We start from the raw sequence: 19,767 nt of genomic DNA, 5'->3' as shown, positions 1-19,767 counted from the left end.
AACAACATTTTAAACGTACTTTGAATTTTCTGTGGAACATTCTGTGGTTGGTCTATCTGGGAGAGTAGGCTGCTGGACCTTATTCTGTTCACTGCTGTGCATGGAGCTGGATTCTCTAAAATTAGAAACACTGCTTTGCTTATTCGTTGAATAATAATAAAAAATGATAAAGTAAGTAATTAGACATTGGTGGTACGGGATGCAACCACAAGGATTTTAACACATTTTGCATTTAAGTACAAGCACTAGATAAATCCATTCAGAATCAATGTCCAGACAGGGAGGGAAGTTAGGAATGGAATTAAGTACATGAATAAACCAGGCACATATACCTTGGAAAACTACAGCGAATGTACCCGCACATATCCCTCCACTATACCCTCCAAATCCCTGTCAGCATCGTCAGCTTCCGGGATGCCGGCCTCAGGATACGGACAGCCAGATTCTATATCTATCTCTACACTTTAGCCATGCAGCCTGAAGAAGTAAAGGCTCTTATGCCTCAAAAGATCGACCTTGGCATGGCGTAAGAAATATATGATGCACTACTAATACATTTTGTTATATTTGAAAATTCTGAGGAGTGCCGCCTTATTTGTCTTTTGTCTACACAGCAGCCCTTTATCAAAGGCATAACCGTGCAGTAAAAAAAAAAAAAAAAAAACACACACAAAATATATATATTTGTTTCATGTGACACATACAGTAACCACAGTACTCCTTGGTGGCAGTCACAGGAGCACTTCTCGAATGATTGAGAATATATATCTATCACATTCTACAGTAACCACAGTACTCCCTGTCACACGGTCATGTTTCTGTGTAAGGACACAACAGAAGCGCTCCAGTGCAGTTCTGTATCCTCTAATTTTGAAATCTGAACTCAAATATCCTTAATGCCAAGAACAAATTCTTTAGTTTATATTTGCATGGTCAACAATTATGATGAGTACAAATGTTGGCTTAGCAGTTTCACACCTGTTTTGACAAATGCACTTGGCACTCAAAGGGTTAATAAAACACCTAGAATCCTTTTCTTTAACAAAATATTGACTCCTCAAAGTAGCCATGTTTTGCAGCTAGAACAGCTGAACCTAGGGGCGTAACCAGAAATTTGAGGTCCCCGTTGCAACATATTGAAGGCACAACTATCCCAATGTTTTTTTGAGAGACCTCTCTGCAGCGGTTATTAATTGTATGCCACACAATAGTGCTCTAGTTCATTGCTCCACCCATAAGGGTGCCCTAGTTAATGGTAGGGCCTTCTTTCATTTTATGAAGCATTATAGTTCCCATGATGTCACACTGTAGGGCTGCAAGTACAAATTACATTAAGGTGTCCTCCAGTTCAAATCGTGCCATGTTAGTTCCCCAGGTCATATTATGCCACCCTATAATGCCTCCATTTTATATTGTGCCACAATTCAATTGTAAGAACCATGTGACCCATCTAGTCTTCTCTTTACAAGTGGCTTTGTTTTCACCCATTTGTTCAGATCATCCAAAACCAGCTTGAGATGGTGCTGGCTTTTTCATGATTGGAAGCCCATCATCTTGTGCAAGCTTCTTCCGACTTGAAACACAGGAGATTTCATAAGCCCCAGGATTGTAAAGGTAGCCACTTCACAGTGCGCTTAAGCTAGAAATGTAAAAGGGCAACTGCTTTAATAGCAAAACATCCCATGTTCTGCTATTACAGTAACTGCGCTTTTACATTTTGGGCTTAATCAAGTCAGGAAGTGGTGGTTTTACAAGCCGCGGCCCACTCCCTTACCCACACTGAGGAACAATCATTTAGCCTACTTGGCGGTGTACAAAAAAACAACAACTCAGATGAACCAAATATGTCAGACCATAAGTCATAAGACCTTCTTCAGTAGTCCATTTGGCAGTGCTCTACGGTTCAGGCAAGCCTCCCTCACTTCTGGAGAACAGTTGTAAGTTCTTTACCCATTCCATAAAGGAAGCCTTTTGTAACATCACTGTGAAATTCACATTAGTTTCTGTTTTTGCTAATCCAATTTTTTTTTAAAGCTGCAGCAGTTTACTGCTTACCTTTGTAACATTGCAGGTTACTCACTGGACTACTAGAACTTCAATTAAAAATAAAATAATAAAAAAATGGGGCGTTCTTAAACTTTTGTCTGATAAAGTACAATGGGGCAGATGTATTAAGCTTTAACAAGAGATACATCCAAGGGTGATAAAGAGAGCTAAACGTCCAGCCAATCACCTGCTAACTGCCATGTTACAGCCTGTGTTTGAAAAAAGTCAGTAAAGAGCTGATTGGCTGGACGTTTATCTCTCACCCTTGCATTTATCTCTTGTTAAGGCTTAATACATCTGCCCCACTGTGTGATAAATAAATTCAGGATCAGACTGCACAATGTAGTTTCAGTTTATCACTCTTAAGTACCCAACATTAAACAAACTGTATACTAATATGCCATAAGTGTACCTGTTATCAGGTGTCACCGTTTCATCCTGTGTCACAGTTTCTTCAGGTTCACCATTTAAAGTCACACTGCACATGGTACCATCACAAGATCCAACACTGGAAGTTTCTGCTAATATTTCCGTTTCTGTAGAAGAACACTGTGGGGTAGCTATACTTTCCTGGGAATCACCCAGTGTGTCTGATATACTTTCCTGGACATCCCCCGGTGTATCTGCTATGCTTTCCTGGGTGTCACCCAATTTGGCTGCTATACTTTCCTGGGCATCACCCAGTGTGGCTGAGGTTCTCATGGTTTCTAATAAAGGATAAAAAGAAACAAGCATCAGAATATGTGAATGAGTTTGTAAGATTCATGATTCATAAAAAGTGGTCATAATACACATGGGGGGAGGTTCAAATAAGGGAGATGTACTGCCGCAATGCCATGCTAGGCAAATCACCATATATTAAAAGTTAACCATATAGTGCTAATGCTCCCATGCATCTCTACGCGAACTGAGGAAAAAATAACACATTTCCTGCTGACTGCTCAATCCAACTGGCAGCAGTGTAAAATAACTTATGTAGGGATGAGAAGAAGGTACGCAAAGATAGAGAAAGAAAAATGTAAATGTATCTCTTGATGGCGGCACTCCCAAAGAAACAGACAGGAAACGTGGATACTGCAATGTTTCAATGTTTTTATTCACACATCGTCTTCAGGCATATAACAAAGTGTACAAACAAAAGCTCACCTTTATACCCCCACCGTGAAGCAAGTATGGTCAGGCTGCCGGGTCCAGCGGGGGTAGGCGGCGCCTCTAGATGACGTCAACACCTCACACGCTGGAACCTTCTGGCCTCACCTAAGTCGGTAAAACCGATTGTAACCTGCGTACTAGAACGGCAGCACATTGCTATGCAATTCGAACAGCTCTTGTGTCGGCAGGACACAGTTTGGCCATGTTACGTTACATGATCATTGATCATGTGCCTGCCGACATAACAGGTGGGGACCGTTCGCTCAAATTGTTACAGACTGAATCGAGGTGGATATTTCGTTTAAGTACACTAGCACCGCGCGGCCTTAATGAATATTTAGGGTTGCATTCATTTCTGTGAAGTAATGCTGTTTAGATAGTGCTTATACATGTATATATGTTGGTTCTTTATCGGTATTGCTTTCTGATATATATTACAATATTAATTGTTGCCTATGTGCTATTATTGTATGATGCCCGTTACTGATCTTGCCATCTAGGTTTGTAATAAAGTTTTAATTGTGCTGCGTACTTGATTGTCATGGTTCCGGCGTGTGAGGTGTTGACGTCATCTAGAGGCGCCGCCTACCCCCGCTGGACCCGGCAGCCTGGCCGCACGTGCTTCACAGTGGGGGTATAAAAGGTGAGCTTTTGTTTGTACACTTTGTTATATGCCTGAAGACGACTCTCAAAACAGGTGATTGACGTGCAGCGCTGATTTCTTGGAACCACACCAGCTCAAAATTAAGCCAACAGGATTTAGTGCACTTGCCACGGTTTGAATTCTATTTGCGGATTGCAGCCTCCTCCAAGAACTCCCGGGACTCACGAGAGGAAAAAGATCCGTCAAAAAAGAAAAAACTGGAGGGGTGCTCCATAGGGCATAAATGACAGTATTTCAATGACATATAAAAAAGCAAGGTCCAGGGTAAGCATCAATGTACTCGCACCGAACAATGCAGCGCTGTGGGCTGAGTACCACAAGGTTTCACAATTGAATGCCAAGGCAAAACTCCTACCACCAAGCCAGAGCACCGTTGGAGACCACAAACCCCTGCTGGAGTCATCGTAGATGATAACAGCGTATCGGGAATCCACACTGAAACAGCGCTGGAGGAGTGAGCCGGGCAGCAGTCGGAGCAGACATCACAGGCCCCGCCCTAATGCGTTTTGTAGTCAAAATTCATCAGAGGGCATGGCCTGTGACTGACAGCTCCCTGAATAAATCGCAGTGACCATCCAATCAGTGTGTCTTTGTTACTATTGCCAGCTGCGAAACCAATTAAGGAAGCGCTACTGACTAAGTCAGGTAGGCACAGCCCAGTATTACACTGAGGCGATTGCTACTAAAAGAAAAGTATAAGTGTGTTGTTTTTTTTTTAAACAAACAGGAAAAAGGGCAGGATGTTCACCTGCTCCACCATATACAAAAATACACACCAGGATATGGATAATCAATGCAACCATACTTATAAAATCTACATTACATCAAAATAAACCTATAATAAAACAGACACCAGTTAGTATCGAAAATGACAATCAAAATAGAATATAAGGATGCAACTATAGAAACACCCGATAAAGATTACTAAATCAATTTTCCTATAGTACAATAAAAAAAAAATGATGAAAAATGACAAGGAAGAGAGAGAACCATACGGGTTATTGATTAATAAATGGAGTAATTTTGTAACCCTCGTTTAGACCCGGAGGAGTGAGGGTACCGAGGGTTATGATCCAAAATGTCTCACGTCTAAGGAGGGCACGGTCTCTATACCTGCCCCTCTTATTGGGCATCACAATTTCAATTACTCTAAATTTAAGGCAAGCGGGATCACTATTGTGGGCACTCTTAAAAGTGTCTCGACACACTATGGTTCAAAAGTGTGTGGATGTCTCAAACTACAAAAGTCTACATAGCCTAAATAAGTTATACATTTACAAGCATAAAAAAAGCATGTGCCAGTATGTAAGCATCATATGGTAGAATAGATATATGTGTGTTGCACCTGCGCACAGAGAGTTGGTGGTCGGAGATGGCTGCTGTGCTCGTGGGTGAATGACCCCTGTGCAATGCTAAAATAGGAGATAGTGTGTCTGCTCCTGTATCGTGGTTGGGTAGTATTCTTGAAATGATGCAAAGTGGTGGTTGTGGTACTATTGTTATTTACCAACCATCACTCTGCATCATTTCAAGAATACTACCCCACAGCGATACAGGAGCAGAGCGCAGAACACTGTATTTCCCATATAGTATAACATACTGAACTGAAACTACCCCTTACACATTACAGCTAAAACACTGTATATTGCCGATTTTAAATGGGTTTAAAACGTTTCTAACTGTAATGTGGAAGGTCCAGAGTGGATTTACTGGTTTTAAAATACCAGTAATTCAGAACTGGTTAAAAGCAGTGTCCTACCCAATACAGAGCCAATCCATTTGTAGTGTGAATGGCTCTGAAAAGGTATTTACAAGTCATAAGCAGGTAACAGAGGGTGATAGGCGCCATCTCCCTTGTGATCTCACCGGGCACAGGCAGGAAGTAAGGAGCAGAGAGGAGACTTTAACCCAGTACATACTGTGCAGGTGTTGGGATCATTTGGTCAACAGTCCTTAGGTCGACGCTGTTGGGTCGACAGGTGTCTAGGTCAACATGGCAGAAGGTCGACGGGACAAGGTCGACAGGTGTCTAGGTCGATTTGGGTAAGGTCGACATGGATGATGTTTTAAGTGCTGCGCTCGCCATGATTTGGGCACAGTGTTTTTTATTCTCCCACCATGCCCTGGTGGATGATAGGGCATGAAATACCACCGTCGGCACAGGTCAGCTCAAGAAACAGAGAAAAACTCCATGTTGACCTAACGCATGTGTCAACCTACACAGCTGTCGACCTTGTCCCCGTCAACCTAGACATGACGACCTTCTGCCATGTCGACCTAAACACCTGTCGACCTTCCAGCATTTCGACCCGAATAGTGTCAACCTAATGACTGTCGACCATCTTATGGTCGACCCATCGACCGTATCCTCTCTGCAGAGGGGAGACTATTTTTACCTTATTTATTTATTTCTACTTATTTATTTTACCTTACTTTATTTTAATTTTTACCCACCCCCTTCTTTTTCTGCTGTAAAAAGTCATATGTGAGCTTGTGTCCCAGCAATGTCAATATAAAAGAACATCCACTGTTTTCTATGGGTGAAACGGGTTGAATGTCAATGGTACAAAAACGGAATTGAAATGGCAATATACCAGTTACAACATGCAATGTGAAACTGGCTTTAAGAAAGGTTTACAAACACGGGTTGAAAGCAGGTTTGCAATTTGAAAGCAGCATCAATAAATACTGCTCAAGATCCTATAGAAACTAAAACAAGGCAAACTTACCTTCCTTAACAGATTCATCAACTTCACTACCATTATTTACTTCCTGAGATGGATTCTTCTCCGGTTCTACATGTGCTTCCTCACGGCCTGCTGCTGGGGAACTGAAGATAAATCGGATGTTTTAAATAAAGGTACCAATACCACACTGAACTATTTTAATATAAGGAAAACAAAATTCCCTTTTTCCTCTGTTTTCCCACATATGGGGAAGTATTCTTAAAGTATCATTAATTCTTCGTCTACACAATATATACACACATACACTGTATCTATCTATCTATCTACTAAATGAATGCTAACTCCAGAGCAGAGAGAACTTAGGGATATAGCCCAAACAAGTCCTCAGGACAGCCCAGTCTTAATGAAAAGCATAAAGTGGGGTCACAATAAAATGCCCTCCAGTTGGTAACCCGATGGCCGGAGGTAATGGAGAGCAAGGAGATGGGTCTTCCATGTGAGCCACTTAACATCTTAAGAGTCCATAGAACCAGGAACATGGGCAACTGAGAACATATGGTGGCTGCACACGTAAAGGCCCATACACACTTGACGATTTTCAGCGGAAAATCGCTCAAAACAGCCGTTTTGAGCGATTTTCCGCTGAAAATCGCCTGGTGTGTATGCCCCCCAGATTGCCGACTAGCGAGGATGCGCGCTCCCGCATCCTCGCTAACGAGGTGGGCAATCTGCTGGTTTTACCAGCACACCTAGCGATGATGGCTGGTTTTTCAGCCATCATCGCCAAGTGTGTACAGCAGCCGGACTGAAAGCTGAAAGTCTTTCAGTCCAGCTGACAGCCCGCTCCCTCCCCCTGTTCATACTCACCCCTCCCCGCTCCCCACGCTGCCTGTCTCTTCTCCTGGCTCCAACGCTGCTGCTGCTGCACAGTGACAGGTTCTCCTCCACTGACTCCCCTGGCCGGACATACAGCTCGGCAGGACGCCCCGCCCCCACCCCCAGGCTCACAGGCTTGCTCCCTGCTCCTGCTGTGTGGAGCATAACCCCACTGACCACCAATGAAGGTTTTTTAAGGCAGTGATATAAACATTGCTGGCACATGCCAGCAATGTATATATTACTGCACCACTGGGCACCAATGATTTTGTTTTAAGGCAGTGATATAAACATTGCTGGCACATGCCAGCAATATATATGTTACTGCACCACTGGGCACCAATGATTTTGTTTTAAGGCAGTGATATATACATTGCTGGCACGTGCCAGCAATGTATATATTACTGTACCACTGGGCACCAATGACACATAAGCCAGTAATATATACATTGCTGGCACATGCCAGCAATGTATATATTACTGCACCACTGGGCACCAATGATGTTGTTTTAAGGCAGTGATATATACATTGCTGGCACATGCCAGCAATGTATATGTTACTGCACCACTGGGCACCAATGATTTTGTTTTAAGGCAGTGATATATACATTGCTGGCACATGCCAGCAATGTATATATTACTGTACAACTGGGCACCAATGACACATAAGCCAGTAATATATACATTGCTGGCACATGCCAGCAATGTATATATTAGCACCACTGGCCACCAATGATACTTATAATGCCATATATATATATATATATATATATATATATATATATATATATATATATATATATATATATATATATATATATATATGTGGCTAAGAGCCGGCACTCAAACCAATCAAGGGGGTGGTAATATGCCTTTGGGTGCCTTCCGCAAAGTTGAGGTAGTAGGCGAAAAAGCAGCGTCACTCCAAAGGGCTTCAATCAAGAGAATTTATTATAACATGTGGTCGACACGTCAAGGTCGACGTTTCAATGCAACAGCATTTTTATCAAGACAGCGTGTGACCAGATACATATGTATCTGGTCACACGCTGTCTTGATAAAAATGCTGTTGCATTGAAACGTCGACCTGGACGTGTCGACCACATGTTATAATAAATTCTCTTGATTGAAGCCCTTTGGAGTGACGCTGCTTTTTCGTATATATATATATATTGCAGTAATATATACACAGCTCTTAAACTCCCCCGTGGCAACGAGCACTTCACCCCCACCCATGGCATCGATCATGAAGGGCCCTGGGATCGAGCATGAAGCCCCTGGCATTATGGTATGTGGCTTAATGGGCATCATGGTGTGTGGCATAATGTGTAATGGGCATTGCGGTGTGTGACATAAGGTGTACTGGTGTGTATAACATGTAATGGGCATTATGATGTGTGGCATAACGTGTAAGGGGCAATACGGCTGCAAGTAAAATCGTAGCTATGCACATGGGCGGGATTTCCCTGGGCAGGACAGCATTTACCTGATCGCTGGGCTATGAATATACGCAGCCCAGCAATCAGTTCTGAATCAGGCCCCAAGAAAAGAAATACACTGAATAAAATGGCCCCTGCTCTCACCCTTGGAATTTTAACCCCTCCCATTATGTAAATATCCTTTTATATGAAAGATTTTCAGCAAAGTCTTTCGCCTCCTGAAAATCTCTTGCTCTTTGGGGGAAAATAGCTCAGTGTGTACGCACTACTTTGGTGATAGATAAATCCATCAGAGATTTTGGCAAAGTCTTTGGAAACGAAAATCTTCTAGTGTGTATGGGCCTTAAGACTCCCTGAAATGTCAGTTCGTACCCTACTCTGACCCAGGAAACACTAAATTACACATGAAGTGTATTTCCCTTTTACAGCCACAGTAATACTAGTAATAATGAATAATTACATATGTAATAAAAATAAAACATGCCGACCTCATCTGTTTAGGGGAATCCGTGAAGACAGCCCAGCCTTCTTCACAATTGTTAACAGTCACAGTACCATCCCATACTGAGGACCCAGTGTCTGCTGAGGTAACGGGTGAGGAGGATGAGGCATCTGTGGGTGTGGAATCAAACGTTGCTGTCCAGGTGGACCCTGCATAGAATGACAGCAAGCAAAACTGGCTTATAATTGCTGGTTAAACCCAAGAGCGAAAACCAAATACGCCGACCAAAATGATAGTTACCTTCTAATGTTTCTGGCACAGAATCAGTGTTTGAAGGATGAGTGCCATCACCACCACCACCACCAGAGTCTTCCTCCTCTTCATCAGAATCTCGACTCTCTTCGCTATCTGTGCTTCCACAGCTCCTGAAATACAAAGCATATTAGTATACATGACATTAACATATGAGCAGAAATACACTCCTGGGTTCTTCCCCTAACAGAGATATCCAACATGCCTCCCTCCAGCTGCTGTGGAACCACACATATCCCAGCATGTCCTGGTAACAATAATGTGGCAAGACATGCTGGGATTTGTAGTTCCACAGCAGTTAGGTTGCCACATGTTGGATACTCCTGCCCTACAACCTGAACTACATATAGCATTGTTTTGGTCTTAAGGGACCGATTCAGGCCAGTTTGTACAGGTCAGAATTCGGCCCCATCGCCGATAGTGAGGGTGTGCGCATGTGCAAACCCTCGAAGCAAATGCCTTCGGTGAGTTTTCCACTTACAGGGTGTTTGCAAATTTAGTAACAGACAGGGGATGGATGCTGGGGGTCTGCCCTGAGTCTCATTGGCGTGCCCACAAACATGGTGGGAACGCCCATAGAAACACTGAGCAAACCCCTGCGAAACGCAGGCATGCATCACGATTGCTCGGGGCAGCGGGTGGTGTCACATGACATCAGTGCACGCCCCCAATTCGCAGATGATCAGGCTTTTAACCGCGAAGAGAGGAAAAATCCTGCAATGGTGAGTAACCCGTCACCTGTCCTCTGTACGGGCGCATGCGAGCGGATGTGTAAGCGTACAATCCATTCGCAGTATAGAGGTGAAATGGGGGGGGGGGGCGTTTGCATTCGGTGGGGCGGATTTACCTGCTCACTAGGCAGTGAATAGAGGCAGTCTAGCGAGCAGGTCTGAATCGGTGTGGTAAGCATTGAGAATTCAGCATCCTAAACGAATGGGATCACAAGGGGCTGCACCAGAGAAAGGACTACACCAAAAACCAGCAACATATCAATAGCAGAGAGCAAGAACATTCTGGACGCTGATGGTTACGCTATAAGGTGGTAAAACAACGGTAAAGTGGAGGGCTGCTGGTACATCAATGGTCAGGCAAAGCTTTAGGTCATATTAAAGCAAGCATAGCCAAAGGGACGATCGCTCACATAATGGTCATTACACATATGAAACCACTAAATGCCAGTCAGTTGAGAATTATAGTATACTAATCAAAAGCCTGTGACAGACGGACACCAGGGCCAGATTATGGGGTTGCCGCTGTAAGGAACTCTCTCTTCACTGATTCATTACTGGGAGAAGACACGGCTGTGATCCCATGGCTAGGACAGAAGTTGGCACAGCGCCCTACTTGGAAAGATGAAGTCACCCACGGGGATACAGAGGTAAGCATGCACCCTCACTGCACCTGCCAGCACCACAACGCTACGTAGGGTGAGGCTAGCAGCAGTACCACTGTGGAGCAGGAGTTGTTTGTTGGTTCTCCATAACATGCCCTCCTCTGGCACCACAGAATAGAGTAGCAGTGTCAGGCTTTTATAGGATTAGCAAGGGACAGCAGACCATGTACCTGCTAATTGGGAGTGTACAGTAACTTACACGCGGACATACGGAAAAAAAAAAAAATTCCCACGCATGATGGCAATGATAGACACAGACAAGTTACTCTGGAACTACTGTAAAACAGAAGTGCTGAGGGATGTATCAACAAGGCCAGTAACACAATGATAAGTCACTATCTGACACCAATTCATGAGTCTCGGGTTCTTTGCTTTGATGCTAAAACCTAAAATTGAGAAGCCACGCAATACAAAAGGCAGAAAGCATTCCCAGTAGCACAACACAGATTAATATAAAAAGTGTAGGATGGTCACAGTTAATAGCATCTAACAGTTAGGACTTTGACAATAACTAGTTCTCATCTTTCATACCGCCAACTACCGCAGTCTCTCATTCCATCCATGCAGCTACCCTGGCAACCACATGACAGCATTTACTGTAAGCAGCTTTGGAATGACCATACCATAAGACAAGCAGATCACTTCTGAGGTCTAGTCAAAGACTCAACCATGATTCAAAAAAGTCTGACACCTATACCGGATTTCATCTCCAAAATTAGATTTTGTTAAACACCGGCACTGGGTGGAAATCTGTACAGCCACAGTGCCCACTAATGCCACAACTAGGAATAACAGCATTTTTGCCAAGTCTTGCAACAAATCGCCTACATCACTCTGTGTGTATGGGTGATTGTATGCTGCACATCAAATCTAGCACTCTTCTTAAGTGAACATGTTTATTCTTTTTCAGGATTGTTCCATCCTTTATAAAACGCGTTCTAATGTGCACTGTGACAGTGTAATAGTTAGCATTACTTCATCACAGCACTGAGGTCATGCGTTCGATTCCCACCATGGCCCTGACTGTGTGGAGTTTGTATATTCTCCCTGAACTTGCGTGGGTTTCCTCCGGGTACTCCGGTTTCCTCCCACTAATCAAAATATACTGGTAGGCTAATTGGCTCCGAACAAAATTAACTAAAGAATGTCTGTGTGTGTGTGTGTATACACACATGTGGTAGGGAATATAGATTGTAAGCTCCACTGGGGCAGGGACTGATGTGAGTGTTCAATATACTCTCTGTACAGCACTGTGGAATATGTGTGCGCTACATAAATAACTGGTAATAAATACACATAACTGGGGCTGAAGAGCAAATCCCCGTCATTCCAGTGTGTACCCAGCTTCACTGTTTAACTTATCCATAGGCCTCTAAAAAGGTGACATTCTGTCATTTTAAATTTAGCTGCGTTCTTCACCTTACCTTGTCCCAGTACTTTGCATAGTGCCTGAGGAAAACCGGATCTCCTTCTCTTGCCAGATATCTTCTCCATCTGAGCATTCATCTTCGTCATCATCAAACTGCTGAATGCGTTCCTTGTAACAAATCTCAAAGAGATTGGAATTTGGCTGTAGATGAAAATAGAGCTCTTTTAAAATAACAAATGTGGATATAACCACAGATCTAATTCTTATTACTTATAAATGGAGAGAGAAAAAAAAAAAAACTTACACTTTCCTCATCGGCATTCAGAGAAAAGGTGATGCTGGCGGTTTTGTCAAAGGGAGCACTGTAGAGTAATGAAATAAAAAACCGACATGATTAAACAATAATCTATAGTACTTTTCAGGCACATACACAACCAGCCATAGGTATAAAGAAACATCAAGCCTCTTGCTCTTTTTTTCATGCAGTGACAATGATACCACCACCTGTGTTTCCCTATACCCTCCAGGTAATGAGACACACGTCAGTGAATGGTGCTTGCCACAGCGACCATCATGCAAATACACCCACGTTGTGCCAATGTGATACCTGATGCCTTTTGGCAGCTGTCTTGGACTTCCAACAACAGAAGTGTAAGGGCTGCATATTGAAGACAATGCATGCAAGTTTAAAATGCGGCACAAAACGGTGCATTTCAAAGCAATTGTTACACAACAAGCCGGACAGAAATAAACCCTGGCCAGATGAAAACACGTTTATGGAAATCCACACCGATTATCAAATACACTATGGTATAACAATAAAATTAAATCCTAAATGTCTTCCTGGAATAAATCTAGAAAGTCCACACTGCAAAGGCAATGTTGTTGGAAGGTCCATTACAGTTTCTGCAGGCTTAAGGATAGTACGGCTGCACAGCCACCTAGGAAGACTTCTCTCTAAACAGCTCCTCTCACCGGTAAGAGCCCTGGGGACTTCAGCGGGCAACTAGGCTGGCTGAAAAGATTGTAGCTTGCGATTGGTCTTCCTGCTCCACTCCAACCCATTTATACACTGCACTATTTATACATGTCAAGCTTTACTCATTTGCATTACAAATCTCTCGGTGCCCTGGGGAAAGGACAGCATCTAGCAGCAGGGAGGTAGGAAGAGCAGCTTAGGATATTTTTCTAGGTGGCGGCGTAGCTTCACACTACAACAGAAACTCAAAATCCTATATCAAGACAATGACACAAACTTCCAGGAGCCAGAATTTAAGCGTATGGGTACCAAAATAATGTATGTCATAAGCACTACTCCTCTTTGCAATGACCATGAATCTCTAAGATGGAAGCTGAAGGGTGCACAGAAGTCTGTATTTCATGCCCTATCCTTAGAAAACATGTTTTACCTCTTCAGCTGTCGAAAGTGAGCACTGCAAGTTAGGAAGGAAGGAAGAGAGAGAGAGAGCACACACATCAAACTAAGGCAGAAGGAACAGCTTTCTGCAAGGATATAAAGAGACCAGACAAAACTAAAACCTTCCGCAGCCTAAGCCCTCCTGCAAACCTAACTGACCCACAAAACTTCCACAGCCTTACCCCCCCCCCCCCCCCACAGCCTTACTTACCACAACCCCCATCCCCATCCCCTAAACCAGCGACGGCTAACCTTGACACTCCAGATATTGTTGAACTACACATCCCAGCATGCCCTGCTACAGTTTTACTATTTGGCCATGCTAAAACTGATGCAGGGCATGCTGGGACGTGTAGTTCAACAACAGGTGCAGTGTCAAGGTTAGCCATCACTAACCTAAACCTTCAGCCTTAACCCCCACCCGGCAGCCCAACTGCCCATGCATCCAAGCACCAAAGTCTCCCCACGAGGTGCTGGACAATTGGTGTTGTACCTGTATTTAGCATTTTCTTATTCTATATTTGATTTGCATAACAAACAAGCCCCACTTTAGTGACTGTACTAAATAAAATAAAAAGTTAAATTTTGCGCTAAGCATCATATAAAGAGGGTAATGTATGAAAACCAGCAATGAGCGAGCAGTCAGCAGGTTGACCGTTAAACCAGGTTCGTATTAGACAATTTTCTTTTCAATTTTTGTTTTATTAATTTGCCGATAACACGTAATTATAACAAATTTGTAAAATCGTCTTGTGTGTACCCACTACACCGTCAACGATGCATGCTTCTATGGGTCACTAGTGACATCCCCCATCGTCTGCACTCGCAGCTCAATCGGGGGGGATGTCATGCTGCTTAATGCAGCATCGCCACCCAGTATGCATGCACTTGCCATTGCCAGCTACTCCCCTGGTAATGATGTTGCTGGATACATATGGCCTCTCTAGTGTATACCCAGCATTACACTTAAGATCTTCAACTAAAAATCATTATTAGCCTATAATCTCCATTCTAATCAAAGTAACAGGGGGTTCCCTGCCCATGGGCCTGGGGCATATTTATCCCATGTGAACACAAACCTGTAATTCCCTGAGAAAGGATAGCAAAAGCAGCAGGTGAGGCAGTCAAACATGGGTTCTCTTATTTAGATTTTTGTTTTAGTCTCATGTGGAGAATGCCTACTACAACACTAGTGTAAGAAGTCATCATTTAACCATTTAGCCAAATCACCACATGAGCTGGCTGTACAGGGAATCGCAGCACAGTTTTTCATACAAAACAAAAATGCTCATAAGTCTCATATTACCAATGTTTGAAATAAAAAACAAACACATTCCATTAGGAAAATGCAGTATGCACTTCTATTTGCACTCGTGGCTAAGAAAAGAAAAAAGGTCAAGCCCAAGTTGACATTCTCCATCTATTCAATACGGAAGTGCAATTTTGCGCCTTGTTAAAAACCACATCGTGCTTCAGGGAAAGCGGTTTTTTTTTGTGTCCATGTCGACTGTTTAGGTATTTCGGGACAAAAAAAAAGTGAAAAAACCCAGGTCAACCTAATGACCCTGTCGACCTAATGTCTGTCTTTCCAATGAGCCAAACCCATTTATATTATTTGTAATTTTTTTTTTTTATTCAAAAATGGATTACATTGAATGTTGAACAATGGTAATGTTCTTATTTTAAAGTGGCTCACCATTGGATCTGCTACTAGCGATAGGACTGTTGAGCCTGACTAGACATTGGACCTGAAAGGGTTAAGGATGAGCTTGATACATGGGTGACGCTGGGTTGGACAAGAAGGATCTCATCAATATCACACACCTGATGCAATATGACGACAATTATCTATCACACTAACATCACACCCAATAAATATCTTAGATCCAGGTATTAGTGGTCTTTGTGATGTGGGTAGTGGATAATGCTGACCGTTTTTGTCAAACTAATTCTGCTTCAGCAATTTTTCTGGAGATCTACATTACTTGGTCTACAGTCCATCTACTACACAAAATGGCACCTACACAGAGCACAACGCTTAACCTCATTCTATCCGTGGCACAACAAGCAGCAAAAGGAGACTTTCAGTGATCTACAACCTGTGAATGTCTGAAGTCAGGTGAATACAAATGCTGATTATTTATATTAGATGCTGCCATTTTCTATCGCTGCGGTATTACGGATGTATCCTCATACACCTAGCTGTAATACATAATAGCGTGAGTGAGCAGTGTAGGGTCTTCCACATTTGCAGCGCAAAAGAGATTCCTAGTCTCAACAGGACACCACCACTGCATGAGACTGCGCTGATTAATTTGATATGCGACACTTGCATATCTGTGTCCCATTCTATTTATGAACAACAATGTAATATACGGTGGTAAAGGAAAAAAGCTGTGGTCGCTACATCGTAGCAGTTTGTATAAATACTTTAGACGCCCTAAGAAATACAAGTGTTTTATTTTAAATTAATCACTGCAGTCTTGTAAATGGTTCTCATTGCATAAAAATGCAAAACGGACACCCAGTGCAAGCAGAGATTCACGGGACCTGGCGCGCTGTGAAGGGATATGTGACAGGACTGCGGCAATCCCATCCCCATGTAAAACTAAGAAAAATAAAACCATGTATTTAAAAATAACAGCATCTATTCATAAATACAATATGCATTACTAACTTTACACTCTCTTCTTGCTCTCCAAACTCTTCATCGTTGAAACCAAAATGATCTATAAAAGCGGAGGTCATCTGCTGCATCTGGTAGTCCACAAAAGCCTAAAGAACATAAAAGCCATAAATGAATTGTAATACATAAAAATAGGATTTATGGTCTTACCTTGGTAAATCTATTGGAATCCAAAGGGGGCACAGGAAGAATTCTTACAGTGAGTATAGGCTTGGCTGTCAGGCACCAAAATAATCCAGTAAAAAATTCCAGAGTGCCTTGTCTCCCAGGGGTAGATTTATTATAGGGGCGCTAAACGCGCCGCTATAACACTTCCTGCTTCGCCTCATTAGCGAGGTGAAGCAGGAGGGGAGACCGACAAGATGTATTCACATCTTGCCCGTCGAAGCGGGGGAGCACTAATTCCCCCCTCCGGCGATGTACCCTCCTGGAGGCGCTGCGCATGATCTCGCTACTCTCGCGTGATCCCCAGCGTGGTCCCTGCTGTGGGCATAGGGCATCACCGCCTGCAGCTGTCGAAGTCGATAGCTGCAGGCAGTGGAATGGTCAGCGATGCTGACCGTTCATTAATTAGGCAGGAGGCAGACGCGCAGTACGAAATATCGCCCATGCGCTATGCCTCCTGCCCCACGCTAGATCAGGGGAAGAGCTATACACCCTGCCTTAACGCACGGGGATAGCGCATATTCCCCTGATCGAATGTTAATAAATCTACTCCCCAGTCCCCTATATCCCGCCAGTTTAGTAGAAAGCAAGATAGTAGGAAGACACACTCACTACCAGAGCTATGGGAGTCAAATCCCCTGCAATATAGGCAAATCCCCTGCAAGTCAGGAGCGACAGGGAGGGCGCCCTGTGCCCCCTGTGGACTTAAAGAAAAGTATTTACCTAGGTTAAGACCATAAATCCTATTTTCGGCCACAGTAAGAATCTTTACATTGGGGCTTCTTAAAACTGCTCCTGGGCTGCGATGACACTACACGCCAAATGCCGTTTCTGAAGACGCAAATGTGTAAAATGCATAGAAACGGATCAAGGTCTGTGGGGAAGACCAAGTAGCCACTATACACAATTGTTCAGCAGAAGTTCCCGCTGAAACTGCCCACGAAGTACCAATGGATCTAGTGGAATGAGCAGTAACTCCCAGTGGTATAGGAATGTTCGCCATAGAAGACGCATGTTGTAATGTCAACAAAAAACAACTGGCCAAGGTTTGTTTTGAAGCTAAAGTTACGTTTGAGAGGATCCACCAACAGAAGCAAGGAGTTCGATTTGCGGACATCTTTAGTAAGTCAGACATATATACAAAGTGCCCTCATCACGTCTAAGAAAGCCTCTTCTGGACTTCTGGTATTGAAAGCATTCTACAATCTCTTGGTTTACATGAAACAGAGTGAAAACCTTGCGGGTAGAATACCAAATAAGGGGAGCCCCAAGAAAGAGTGCTAAGTTCTGAAACGAGATGTGCTGATAAAATGGCTAAAACAAACAGGATTTTCCATGAAAGCCATTGGAGCTCTACGGAATCCAATGGCTCAAATGGAGATGACTGCAGGTCTGGCAGGACGAGAGAGATCCCACGGTGCAACTGGGACCATAAAAGGAGGTTGTGCATGAAGAATCTCTCGTAAGAATGGATTAACATCCGTGAGGGATGCTAGCTGGTGCTGAAAAAACACTGAGTGCTGAGACCTGGGTTTTTTACAGTCGACAATCTTAGGCCCACCTGCAGAAACGCCAAGAACCAGGAAACTTGTATTAGGTTAATGTGTTCTGAGCACACCACAAATGTTAAGCTTTCCAGACTCTGTGGTAGACTCTGACTGAAGAGGGATTACGAGCCTGAAGCATGGTCTTGACCACCCTCTGGTGAAAACATAGGCCCTGGGAGAAAAGGTCAAGAAAGAGGTAGAAGCCATTGGGAGTCGACCGAGCACAAAGATTGGAATATTACATAGTAGCCAATCTGGAGCCACCAGGGTCATGTCCCGCTTCCTGCTTGAATTTCCGAAGAACCCGAAAGATCAGGGAAAATGAAGGAAAGACCTACACCAGCGGCAATGTCCCATCCACTAAGAATCCCTCTGGGTCTTGAGCTTATTATATTTTTATTTGGCTAGCTGGTAGTTGTGTCACAACTCCATAATGTCTACATCGGGTAGGCCCCACTGAAGGACCAGCATCTGAAAGACGTCTGGGTGGGGAGCCCACTCCCCAGAGTGTACGTTCTGCTGACTAAAGAAGTCTGCCTCCCAGTTCAGTATCCAGGGGAAGAAAACTGCCAACAAAGCTGGCAGATGGTTTTATGCCCAGAGAAAGATCCCTGCCAGCTGAGATCAGCAACAGCCGCTGCAGTTTGATTGTAGCTTTATTGCACAATCCTGAAAAGCATGGGCTTCAACGAGTGCTTTGTAATTCGCCTCAGCTCCAAAACATTGAACAGAAGTAGAGTCTCTTGAGGGAGCAACAGCCTTGTAAGAAGTGACCCCCTATCCCCGCCCCCCAACCATGAAAGCTGGCATGTGTGCTGAGTAAGGTCCACTCCTGGACCCAAAAGGGGTGACCCTTGTCCAGTTTGAATCGCACCTAGGGTGGCAGAACAGACATTTGTGTTTTGATTCTGAGTGGAGAACTATCTCACCGTCTGAAAGTCTCCCAATGAAGGGGATGGAGTGAACTTGGGCATAAAACCTTCATTCAGGAGTGTGTGGACAGCCTGCTTTGCTGGAGAAGGTGACAACTTCTGGACTACAGTAGTGTTAGCTTGTCCAGTGGCAAGAAAACTCGCTGAACCCTGGAGCGGAGAATGGCTCCCATATGATGCATTTCATGAGAATGAGTGATAGATGATTTACGCTAATTTATCTTTCAAACCATGAGATTGAAGAAGACCGAGAACGGTTGAGAGTCCTTCCTGAGACTGACTGAGAAGCAACAGGTCATCTAGATATCGTCTAGATATGGTATGGCTACCACCGCTATGATCTTGGTGTTGTGTAGAACAATGGCAGTACCCGGAATTGATAATGTTGGCCACCGAGATTAAACTGGAATAACATTTGATGATCCGGTCTTATTGGGACATTGTAGACAGGCACCCTGGATGTCTAGGTATGCCATGTAATCTCCTGGCTGCAGGGAAAAAATAACTGAATACACGGACTCCATGAAAAACTTGATTTGCATTGAAGTCCTTGAGTATTAATATCGGCCGATAAGAACCATCTGGCTTCTGGACCAGAGAAAGGGAATTGTAAATTCCCAGATGCTGTGGGACTGGGATG

General features: G+C 43.6%; 1 protein-coding gene across 5 annotated transcripts in view; it reads right to left on the bottom strand.

Annotated features, from left to right (window-relative positions):
- The window catches only part of PPP6R1 (protein phosphatase 6 regulatory subunit 1), a 66,535-nt gene that overhangs the window by 1,178 nt on the left and 45,590 nt on the right, over positions 1-19,767 (bottom strand). For 2 of the 5 annotated variants that reach the window (XM_083162643.1, XM_083162644.1), the window contains exons 15-23: positions 16,475-16,572; positions 12,988-13,038; positions 12,685-12,742; positions 12,436-12,581; positions 9,607-9,731; positions 9,353-9,515; positions 6,592-6,692; positions 2,459-2,753; positions 20-130 (exon numbers count right to left, since the gene is read on the bottom strand). In XM_083162643.1, the coding sequence (XP_083018769.1) occupies positions 20-130; positions 2,459-2,753; positions 6,592-6,692; positions 9,353-9,515; positions 9,607-9,731; positions 12,436-12,581; positions 12,685-12,742; positions 12,988-13,038; positions 16,475-16,572 (1,148 nt within the window). Of the gene's footprint in view, positions 1-19; positions 131-2,458; positions 2,754-6,591; positions 6,693-9,352; positions 9,516-9,606; positions 9,732-12,435; positions 12,582-12,684; positions 12,743-12,987; positions 13,039-13,789; positions 13,814-16,474; positions 16,573-19,767 lie in introns of all 5 variants that reach the window. The other 3 variants (XM_083162646.1, XM_083162645.1, XM_083162647.1) reach the window with 3 other exon arrangements.

The sequence above is a fragment of the Crinia signifera genome, chromosome 19, assembly GCF_055691185.1.
Source record: "Crinia signifera chromosome 19, ASM5569118v1, whole genome shotgun sequence".
Lineage (NCBI taxonomy): Eukaryota > Metazoa > Chordata > Amphibia > Anura > Myobatrachidae > Crinia > Crinia signifera.
The sequence above is the reverse complement of the archived record's forward strand: the minus strand, read 5'-3'. Positions and strand labels throughout refer to the sequence as shown.